This window comes from Anser cygnoides, chromosome 2 (genome assembly GCF_040182565.1).
Source record: "Anser cygnoides isolate HZ-2024a breed goose chromosome 2, Taihu_goose_T2T_genome, whole genome shotgun sequence".
NCBI classification, from domain to species: Eukaryota; Metazoa; Chordata; class Aves; order Anseriformes; family Anatidae; genus Anser; species Anser cygnoides.
The window spans coordinates 55,272,868-55,285,130 of record NC_089874.1 but is presented as its reverse complement, the minus strand read 5'-3'; the positions used below and the strand labels follow the sequence as shown (position 1 = coordinate 55,285,130).

Sequence of the window (12,263 nt, the reverse complement as noted above, 5' to 3'; positions counted from 1 at the left end):
AATAAAAGCGTTGAAGGACATGAACAAAAAGTTCAGAAGGTATGAGGTGTCTGTCCTTGAAAAGCTGACAATTAAAATTTTATTCTTTTAAATCATCTTCACCTCAAAGACCCAATCAAATCTCTTCCAACTGAATATGGATTCTCGCAGGCATATAAAAACATTAAGCACACAAAGTACATGCTTCCACACATACTCCCTCCATCTCAATAGTCCTTACCAGATCTCTTTACAACAGCAGCAAATGTACAAAGGTCTGCAGCAATGCAACAAGCCAAACTCTCCCATGACACAATGCACTTAGTTATAAGGCCAAACACTGAAGAGCTACCAATAGCTGTCTTATAATAAACAATTAATGGTGTGATAAGAAAGAACCAAATACTAGCAACAACAAAAAGCAAATAAGAAAGTTACCAAAACCTGAAGAAAGTGAAGAAATAGAGAACGGCAGCAACAGAACAGGTCAGAACCAGGCTAGAGCAAGGACAGATAGCAGCAGTTGTGCACCAGAGTAATGAACAGGAAGAACAACTGAGATGGATGGGAATGCACATCAGTAAATCAACCACTGAGAAACTGAAAAAATATTATTAATAGCAATACAGTAAATTACTTGAGCAATTTCATATAGGCTAGATGTGTTACACAACTTGGTCTTTCCATTTTACCCTCAAACTCCTGCTTCAGGAAGGCATGCTACATTAATACATAATTTTGCAGTCTAGTGGTACTCGTGCAGGTACTGGCTAACATTACACAGAGGTAAGCAAACTAATAGTTTGCACACCTTGTATGTGTGGGCATTTATCAGCTGCTGTACTAAGGAAGCTTGCACGATGAAAGTATATGTATCATGGAAGTATCAATCATCAGTCAAAATCTGCCTTTCTAATATTTTCCTATCCAGCAAACCTGCCATTTAGTTGTCATTCCAGTCATCTACTTGAGAAGAGATGAACTGACGGTTGAGCGATACCCAGCACTACAAGAGAGTCTCTTAGAACTTGAGAACACTCAGCACAGGCAGTTTCTGGTACAATCATCAACTTCTCTCATGTGCCAAGAAATCCAACCCAGACGTTGGCAGTCTGAGCCAGATCCCAAGCCCCACCTCTTTCTTCTCTCTAGTTCTTCAGCAGCACAGAGAGGATGTCACTAAGCAGCAACTGCCCAGAGGTACAGCTCTCCAAAGAGCAGGAAAACCCACTGCAGAGCTACTGGCTGGTTCTGGGCCAGCACCTCCCACACTGCAGACCAGTGTATTTTAACCAGGAGCAAGAGGCCAAGGGGAGACAGCAAAATAAACATCTCTTGCTAACACTGCTTTGTACTTTTCCTGGTGTTCCTGTGTGGTCTTGCCAGATGAATCTATGGGAACAAGCTGATGAAAAGCGCTTTACCTGAAACCTGCAGATTTTCTATACCTTCTATTTACTTTCTTTTGATATTACGAGATTAGTTGTACCCACCACCCTGAACATGCATCTCTCAAAATGTTTCAGAAGTGGAAACAGTACACTAAATCAAAAAGTCTTTATCATAGTCCCCTATTACTATTAGCCAGAGACAATACTGTGCAGAGTCTATGCTCACCTAAGCCCTAACAAGTTAAAAAGAACTTTAACGGAGCTAAGGCTAGTACTAGGTAGGTTTGTATTTTCTGAAATACACTGAAGATTTCTGAAAATACTGAAAATACCTAACATCCCTCCCATTTTGGTATGGGTATCAGTATTATGGAAAACTGATTGTTGAGGCTTTAGCAGGGGAACAACAGCAGACATGCCTAGCACGAGATGCAGCAACACTTCGCCATACAGAAAAAGAGAAAGCACCAGCCTTGTCAGATTCAAGTTTGGCCTTTATTTGAGAGAGAATCTTGTGGTAAATGTAATTAGGTATATAATGTTCAGCCCATATACGCTGTGATGTTTGGCCTGCAGATCTGAGAACAGTAAATAAATTCAACAGCAAAACATACCGTGTTACACTAAAAGAATGCACCCACAGCAGGCTATTCATGATAATTCTACCTATTTCTGCTGACCTGCAGATTTGCATACCTAAAATTCCTGATTGTGTTACCATTACCTCTGCCTTATCATTGTAACCATTTTCAAAATCAATCCAGTTACAGCATGGATAACACTTTTGTCTGTCACAATGGTCTCCACCTTTCCAATTGGCTTTTCCCACTCAAATATTAACCCATAGTCAGAACACAAAAATAACTTGTCTTCACACATGACACCGATTCTGCTCACTGACTAGCAGAGTGCTACTAGCTGGGACCTCTGTTTTCTCCCACCCAGCCAGGAAAAGATTTGATGCTACTGGCCCAAGTAGCTTCATCTTTGATGTCACGTGAATGACCCAGGATAATGTAAAATTACTTAAGCGCAAGGATCACATTCAGCTACAAGATTCTAAAGCTCTTGTGGAAATGGAAACCAAATACAATAGACGTTTACAAAGCTATTATACAGTGCCTGCTCTGTAGCTGATTAACTTGCTCACTCATCCAAGAATAAATATTTAAACCATTATGTTGAGAAAAACAGTTACATAAAACACAATTGTTACCTAACTCAGACCTGTTCCCTTCTTGTAGCCCAAAATAACTACTCACTTTCAATTTCCAAATAACTGTCCTAGTACTCTCCCTGGTGCTCTAACTGGGATCATAAAGAAAATCTCACTAAACTATATCATAGAATCACAGAACAGCCCAGGATGGAAGGGAACCGAAACACCCTGTCCAATCACATCTTGAAAACATCCAGTGATGGAGGGTGGGGGGGGAACACAAAAATTGTAAAACTGTTGTAGCCCTTTCCCTCTCCTTTACAGGAGAGGGAAAGTACAAGTTCCAAATTTTCCACAAACATACAAAATTTTGTTGACCAAACAACAATCAGAACATGTTCTCAAGAGCAAGAGCATACACAAGAGAAAGACAACATGAGAGAGAAATGCCTCTTGGTAACTTTCTTTCAGCAAAAATTTATAATCCCTTATTTTTGCCATCCAAACAAACCTGATGCCTCCAACCATAAAGAGGGGCCTACTGCCTGTATGCTTGTTTTTATTCGTTCATTTTCATTACACACCAGGCTTTAAGGCAGTACAATTGTTTATAGTCTGCAACCCTCAGCAGCAGAGAAACCACAAGGAATTCACAGATGTGATTACCTTCTTCCAAGTTAAAAGCATTACTTCAGAAACATCAGCATATAAATATAGGCAGAAGTGCTGAGGAATGAACATATCTCGGTTTGACCACCAGCCAACTCTCCAGATGAACTGTTGTCAGCCTGGCTTAAACAAAGGGTTGCTTTAATTAGTCAAATATTACTAACTGACAGGGCAAATTCCAAAAATACTTCACTACAATTAGAAATCTCCCCCTTCCCCCCCCTAATTAAAACAATTTTTAAATAGCATTTAACCTCTACATGGCTACATGGGTATGCTTTAAGTATACCCACTTCTCTTTTGTCTGTCAAACAACAGTTACATATAACTATAAAAATATTTCCCGAAGCACCTGGAAAAGCTTCCCGATATTTTATACGATAATCGTGGCAATGTTTCATTTCAGCCCTGTTCTGCTTCAGGTCCCACTGGGACTGAAGTTCTTCCAGTCTGTTTCTGCATCTAGTTTAACACAAGACTGGAGGGGGGAGAGAGCAGGGCAGAGGGGGCAGGCAAAGGAAAGCAAAACACAGAGCAACTGCTCAAACCAGTTTTCAGTTCACGTTAAGTTCAACTCACACCTTACTACTATACTATATTTACTGCAGTTTTCACCTTCCTCTAGCTGCGATTATTTTTCCATCTTTTCACTTTCTACAAACTGTTCAGTTATTCTTTGACCACCTTAGACTGAAAAACAGGTCTGTTTAGCAACCTAACAGGCCATAGGTCACCATACATCCAGGAGACTCCACCCTGTCCCCACACAGTCCCTTACTCATTATTCACATATAGTATGCAGCCACCACCGTGTTGTGTTTATGCATGATAAAACCTTGAACTGTAGAAGTCAAGATCAGCCCTGTCTAATTTACTGCTAACAGAACAGGTATCAAAACATCAGTACAGGGACCAGATCCTTTTAAACAAAGGAATGTTGTCATTCTGCAAATAAATAGAAAACAGTTCAGTATTTTTTTTCTTAGAGGAAGCAATAAAATCCTTAAAAGCTAAACCAAACCAAACTCTGGAATTGAGCAACCTGAACTACCATACTGCAAATACCCAAGTATTACAAATGAATCTTTTCCATGCAAAACATACACATATACATAAGATACTAATTGTTTAAGACCTGTACAACAAGAACAAATGCTCTTTTTGTTCTTACTGCTCACTTGTGTTGAACTATATGACAGAATCAAATCCTAATCTCAGTTCATGGATGTTTACATTCAGGGAACATCTCATATAAACTAAGAACTCCCCTGTGACCATATTCAGTCACAGACAGTTAAATACAGCTATGTGCTGACAAAGAGGCAGAGTAACAGAAAACTTAAATTTTATGCAAAACGTCATGACACTCCAATTAGTCTTAAGAAATCTAGATGCAAGTACAGATGGATCAGTGACCGTTTCTTAAAGAACCATAGCTCAAATAAGAGCTTTGTATCCATGCTTGCAACCTATATTTTTCTTGCATTCTCTCCACCCAGTCTGGAACTCCAGTTCAGCAGACAGAGAGAAATGTCTTCCTGGAGGCAAGAATGAACAATCTCTCCCCAATTACAGAGCCATGTGTGGGCTATGAGCAATTTTCCAAACATAAAAGGGAAGAGAGAGTTTGCTATGTATATTAACAAGCTAAAACAAGCCAACCTGCAGATGTAAGGGATCAAAGTGTCTATTTGAGTCACCTCAGAATTAATCCCCTGCAAGAATGTCCACCACTACCCCCAGCTACACTCCCCCTTTCTTCCCTCCCAGAAGGAAGATCGAAGAATGCATCCAGCTCTTTCAGATGAATACAATACTCCACAGAACACACATGTCCTTCTTTTCTCTTAAAAAGACTGTGTTCTTCCCCCTCCCCACTCCAGTCCACAGCACGCACATGCAGATAGCTAAGATACATAGAATCACAGAATCATAGAATATCCCGAGTTGGAAGGGACCCATAAGGATCAAGTCCAACTCCTGGCACCGCACAGGTCTGCCCAAAAGTTTAGACCGTGTGACTAAGTGCACAGTCCAATCTCTTCTTAAATTCAGACAGGCTTGGTGCAGTGACCACTTCCCTGGGGAGCCTGTTCCAGTGTGTGACCACCCTCTCGGTGAAGAACCTCTTCCTGATATCCAGCCTAAACTTCCCCTGCCTCAGCTTAACACCATTCCCGCGGGTCCTATCACTGGTGATTATGGAGAATAGGTCACCTGCCTCTCCACTCCCCCTCGCGAGGAAGTTGTAGACTGCGATGAGGTTCCCCCTCATCAGTTTTATTTCCATTGTCTATCAAGCACAATACCATGCTTTATTTAAAAGGTTCATGAAAAAGGTTTCACTGCAGGTTCAGGTTGAGAATAGCACCTGTGTCACACAGATATGAACGTCTTTGAAAAACATTAAGGCAGCAAAAGCAATATTCATTATCTGCAATACAAATGTTTTGAAGCAAATTTGCACTAGGAAACAGGAAAAAGTGATTGTGAGAAGTTAAAAACATTAGAAGAAGCAAATACAAGCATTGTAACAGGCAGTTTGTAGTGTACTTCAAGAATATCATTCAAATTTGAGCTAAAATTTCAAATTTGAGTCGACTTTATTTTAGACAATACTTCAGTTAAGTATCAAAAGGGCATCTGTGATACCAAACTCTTCTACATCTTTCTCTTACGCAAGCTGAAAACTCAAACTATCCTGATTTGGAGGCCTGAAAAAGATCCCCATTTTATGGAAATGAGGGCCCACATTCTTCTAAAAAAGCCTTAAGAATCTCAGTGTTAGCATAAATGGTCCAGTTTTCTTCATACAGAAGCATCAGAATTCCTTTTTTTTTTTTTTTTTTTTTTGCAAGAAGTAGTAGAAACATTAAAAAGCATTTCTTTACTGTGTCAGTGACAGAGCACTGGAACAGACTGCCCAGAGAAGCTCTGGAGTTTTCCTCCTTGGAGGTCTTCAAAAGTCATCTGGACATGGCACTAGGCAACCTGCTCTAGACAGTCCTGCTTGAGCAGCAGGGTTGGATCAGTTGAGCTCCAGAGGTCCCTTCCAACCTTAACCATTCTGTGATTCTTGAAATAGGAAACCTAGTGGCCAACCGGTTTGCAAAATGCTGCAAGAGTGACATTAATACTGCCAAATCTCACATCAGAGTATTGACTAGATAAATGAGTCAATGCTACTGGAAGCTTACAAGCAAATCTATCATATTAACCATATTCTGCACACCAGACCCACTATACTAAAGAGTGTGTGATTTGGGAAATTGCCACTTACAAAACGATGAGGCTTCACTCATAAGCAATGCCAGTTGCTCCAGCAGCTCATGAAACAACATCGCAAGTTGTGCCAGGCAGTGTTAACAGAATGGAAGTAAATGGTAACAGGAGCTTTAATTTCAAATCCCACCTGTAAAATCCATCATCCATGGGCTTTGAAGTTCTCTCATTTCATTTCCACTCACAGGTTTGGCACTGACTCCTTTGCAGAGAGACTATACACAATCAGAGAAAAAGGAGACAAAAACCACTTCATCTCTCCATTTTAAGAGTGTCATATATAGTAGCTCTAGATACCCCTTTTTCATCCAGAACACAGATAAAAGCAAAAGCATAAGGACTATAATTCTCCTTAGGCTGCTCAACAAAACAGAAGAAGAATACTTCATAGAAAGTTCAAGCTCCATTCAAGTCCATTTCAACCACTCCTTTTGGTAAACTGACCAGGCACTGAATTAAGACTGTACATTTACTTCATATAGGCCACAGAAAAGCAATCAGTGATGCCCTGACTTATATACTCTTTCAGAATCTCAATTACATACAATAACTTAAAACCAGTTATAAACATCAGAGTTAACCATACATCCCAAAATAACAAATGGACTATGGGCCATGAAACTTCTGACTGCTGCAAAGAGCGGCAGTTTGCTGCTCTTTCCACCTACTTAGACTAAGATGGCAAAAAGTTTCTCAGAGGTAGCAGGTAGGCTTTATTCAAATAATGCACTCATAGCTATTAAAAAAAACAACAGGAATTGCACAATGCAGAATCGTAGGACAATTCAGACTGGAACAGACTGCAGAAGTTTATCTACTCTGGCCTCCTGCTCAAGTTTTTTGGTTCAATAAACATTTTGACTTTGAATATAAAATAATTTAATTGACTTGCACACAGAAAACTTTGCCCAGCAAGGAGGAATACAGAAGTATTGAGTAAACAGAAGTAATAACCTAGTATTTTTGGATCTTGGAAACATCATGAGTTCCCTGCCTCGCCACAGACCTCTGAGTTAGTGTAAACAAATAGCTTAATTTTTTCCATGCAGCTGTGCATCACCTCTAAAAAGGAGATACTAAACTTTGCAAGATGGGAATGACATGAAGCTAGGTAACTTTCAGAAGTAAACTGTCCAGATACCACAGTAACGTATAATGTAACAGACAGAAAGGAAGATTAATATATCTGTGCATGAACAGGCTTGAAATGGCAACAGTAATCCAGTTTCACTGCACTTATAAAACAAAGTTAGCAATAAATGAAGATGTATTCAGAGGACTTGTTACTAAAATCATACCACATTTTTGGAAGCACTGCTGTGTATATGAATACCAGAATTAATATATGAAAAGCTTCCCTCTTCCCACCCCTCGAGCTTATATATTTCTCTCCTTCTCCATTAGAAAGTTTTGATCATTTTGTTAGGAATGAAATTCATATACAACTATTTTTGATAAATCCATTATCTTGTTGCTACAGCATGGGTATTCAAATACAAATAACGAACAGGAATACAAAAAACATATTGAAATACTTCTCCATCTGATATACACCTCATAGCCAATTAACATATTATACTTAAGAGTATCTTGCTGAAGTCAGACTTCATGTCTGTACGCATACATTTCCCCTGTCATTCACACACACACGTAGTTTATTCATTTCATATACATCACCCTAAAAGTTAAATCTCAGTACCTAGCAAGTAAGCAATAAAATGCCAAAATAATCAAAAATGTTCTCTGTATTTTTGAAGGACAAAACAGTTAGGGCTAAATATGTTATTCCTCCTGCCAACTCTTAATCTCCATCAACACAGAGGTATAATACCACATGTAGATTCTGTGGTGCCAGAGTGATCTCAACTGTTGTGCTTTGCAGGAACTCTACATTCAAAGACCCACGCAGGTTGAAAATACTACCCCAGTAGTGCTCTTTCCTTTCTTCTCTAGGTCTTTTCATACCATTTTAAGCAGGAGTATTTTCATTTTGCTTTTGCTTTCCCACCAACCATCTCTCTCCCGAATACCATCTCTCTTGCTGAACGCAGCTCATCAAAAACTGTGACATCTAGGAAATTGTCTGTGCCTCTAGACAATACATCTAAAGTTGTTAAAACCTCAGTTTATGTTCTAATGACCTCAGCTGGATAAATCCACAATTTTCCCAATCATTAGATTTCTTTCTCAAATAATTGATCCAGTTACACTAGAAGTATTTCACATAACAGCCATATCACACTGAATTTGCAATGAAGCATCATGTAAGCATATGATTACACTTCCTTTCAGAAAGCGCATGAGAATTCAAGAAATTCGGAATACAGTAATTCAACTAGACTTATATTTGAACTGGAAACTCCCAAATCTATTAGTATGTATAGAAAATTCCATCACCATGGTAAACAAACAAAACTGGTGCCAAATTCTGTGTCATTAAGAAATCAATGAAGCAAGTTCACCATCTTTCTGGGAGCTGTCATATGCTTCATCTCCTTCACCACTTTCAAGTACAACCAAGGGAAAAATTCTGACCGCTTGAAAAGTCCTACTTTTTTTGAAAAGTTTCTCACTCCTTGGCTCTACAAGTCTTCAGAGCATTTATTCACTAGGGAACAACTTCAAACAAATGTAACAGTACCCACAAGGGTAAGCCAAAGCACACAAACCAAAAATGTTAGTACGGGCAATGTTTTCTCTACAAGCAAACTGCAAGAGACGCATCCATTACCTTGAAAGACTCAAAGAAAGAAGTTGTTCAAGGATGTCCAGGAAATTAATGAAATTCACAGTTGTCAGAATGGAAGCTGAAAGCATAGAAACACGATTCAGAAGTACTATCAGGCTTCAGAGTTCATAAAGAGAAACCAGTTTCTCACTGGCAAGGGCCTGACTCTAGAGATAAGACATTCCAGTTCTTCCAAAAGTTTGAAAGGAATCTCAATTTCTGCCACTTTAAAGCTTGCTTACCCCTGTTAACAGAACTGCCCAGCCTACCCAGGCAGAACAGAGAAGCTGACAGAAGCAGCACGCTTCACTGGGACCTGCCACAGGCAAAGTCCTTCCCCTTCTTTTTTCTCTTGTACCAGCAAGATCTACAGCCCTGCTTTAAGCACAAGATGCGTAATTCCACTTGGTTAAGTAATAATGGGTATCTCCGTGCAGATTACAGCTGAGAACCTGAAGTTGCCCTCCAAAAGGTAGGTACTATTATTGCCTCCAAAAAGACAGAAAGTGAATCCCAGAGAGACTGAGTATCAAACTCTCATTGCATATAATTTTAAATTTCAAGCTATGTTACTGACGACCATATCTGAATGAGTCACTGACAAGGAGAATATATAACAGCAGTCTCCTTTGCTTGAATTTCAGTCTGTGCTCCAAACATTACTCATCACATTCTTCTATCAAAATATGTTAAACTGAAGAAAAGACATTACTCACATTTCATACCAGCTCAGTTTAACCATTATCTCTGTTGAGCAGAATAATATTTTTATAAAATCTCACATCTGCAGGGAACACAAAGTTTCACTAAAAGCACAGGCATAAGGTACTAACCAGCTCAACTGGGTGATTACACAGTGCTAATTCATCGAACAAGGGATGACAAGATGTTTTCCCCTTCCCAAATAAGCAAAATCCATTAAAAAAAAACAGTTCTCAAAGATGCTTCTGATTACTTACCAGCTACTTCTGGCAGCATCTTTCTTTAACCACGATATTATGAAAGTAGTCAGGAATTGTATCTTAAACTAGGCCATGAATCAACATTTCCGTCCTTGTTTTGCTCAGAACTACTGTTCTGTACTTGCAGATTCCAGATGTCACAGCTGAATGCAGCCACCCTTCCCCAGTTAGTTCCCAAGTTTTATTTCTTGGTGAACTGGGTCTGGCTCGGACGGAGTTAACTTTCCCTGCAGCAGCCCATACAGTGCTGTGCTCTGCACGCGTAGCTAGAACAACACTGGTGTCACACCAGTGTTTTTGTCTATTCCTGAGCGATACGGACACAGGACTCCCTCCAACCTCCTCCCAAGAGCCACCAGGCTGGGGGGTGCGTAAGAGGTGGGGAGGGGACACCACCAGGGCAGCTGACCTAAACTAACCAAATGGATACCATATGATGTCACATCCAGCAAAAGAGGAAGGTGGAAAAAGGGAAGGAGAGGGGAGGAGTGGGCTCTCATGAAAATGTCTGTCCTCCCAAACAATGGCTATGCATATTGAGGCCTTGCTACAAGGACATGGTCAAGCACCACTCACTGGTAGAGAATAAGTTCTTTCCTCTCCCTGTGCTTCCACATGGCCTTTGCTTGATGTTTTGTGTTTGTTTTTTTTTTCCCCCTCCTCTTTTCCCTTTAGTCAAATTATTTAATTTCCCCTTAATTATTTTTCCTTTAATTAAATTATCCTTATCTTAACCTGTGAATTTTTTCTTCTTCTTCAAAGGCCAATGGGATGAGGTTCAACATGGCTAAGTGGCGGGTCCTGCACTTTGGTCACAACAACTCCATGCAGCACTACAGGCTTGGGGCAGAGTGGCTGGAAAGCTGTGCAGGGGAAAAGGATCTGGGGACATTGGTGAATGCTTACCTGAACATGAGCTGGCAGTGTGCCCAGGTGGCCAAGAGGGCCAACGGCATCCTGGCTTGTATCAGGAGTAGTGTAGCCAGCAGGGCCAGGGAGGTGAATGTCCCCCTGTACTCTGCTCTGGTGAGGCCACACCTCCAGTACTGTGTTCAGCTTTGGGCTCCTCACTACAAGAAGGACATCAAGGCTCAGGAACGTGTCCAGAGAAGGGCTAAGAGGCTGGTGAAGGGCCTGGAATACAAGTCCTGTGAGGAGCGGCTGAGGGAACTGGGGTTGTTTAGTCTGGGGAATAGGAGGCTCAGGGGAGACCTTATTGCTCTCTACAACTACCTGAAAGGAAGGTGTGGGGAGCTGGGGGTCGGCCTCTTCTCACAGATAACCAGTGATAGGACTAGAGGGAATGGCCTCAAGTTGCACCAGGGGAGGTTCAGGTTGGAAACGGTTGGAAATCAGGAGACACTTCTTCTCAGAAAGAGTAGTCAGGCATTGGAATGGGTTGCCCAGGGAGGTAGTGGCGTCACCGGCCCTGGGGGTGTTTAAGGAAAAGTTGGATGTAGTGCTTAGGGACATGGTTTAGTGGGTGACATAGGTAGCAGGGCGATGGTTGGACCAGATAATCTTGGAGGTCTTTTTCAACCTTAATGATTCCCTGTTTCCTCTTCTGAGGAGGGGGAGTAAGAGAGCAACTGTGGTGGCGTTCAGCTGCCTAGCAAGGTAAAACCACCACAGTAGCACTGTGTCCTGCAGACCACAATCAGAGCCGGGGTGCCTCATGAACTACCCTCTCTCTACCCTTCAGGAAAGATGAGCTCATTGACAATCTTTATTCCCCTAATGTACAAAAAGAAGGGCTATTATCTCCTCAGGACAGAATGAACATGTGCATTTCAAAGTAAAGCTGGGAGCAACAGAATGCATAACCACAGGAAACAGTCAAAGTGTTACAGTTGTATAGAAATAAAAGATAAAAACAGTATTTTTAAAAAATCATTTTCATCAAAGTACCTTTGCACAGCAGAGAAAGGTATCTGCAAAAAGAACACTCAAAGCTAAAGACAAAGTTTTTGCATGCGACTCTTGCTCTTCATGGGGGATGGAGTTCTAGCTGGTTTCTGGCATTCCTGCAGAGACTGATTTCTCCAAAGAGACCGTAAGTCCCATGGTGCACTTCAACTCTAAAGACAAGAGCA

General features: G+C 40.8%; 1 protein-coding gene across 13 annotated transcripts in view; it reads right to left on the bottom strand.

Annotated features, from left to right (window-relative positions):
* TNS3 (tensin 3) overlaps positions 1–12,263 on the bottom strand; it is a 258,576-nt gene that overhangs the window by 201,414 nt on the left and 44,899 nt on the right. Inside the window, exon 1 of one of the 13 annotated variants that reach the window (XM_066992133.1) lies at positions 3,196–3,285. The exons of the other annotated variants lie outside the window; for them this stretch is intronic. Coding sequence (XP_066848234.1) covers positions 3,196–3,270 — 75 coding nt within the window. The 5' untranslated portion in view covers positions 3,271–3,285. Of the gene's footprint in view, positions 1–3,195; positions 3,286–12,263 lie in introns of those variants that run through there. 13 annotated transcript variants of the gene reach the window in all.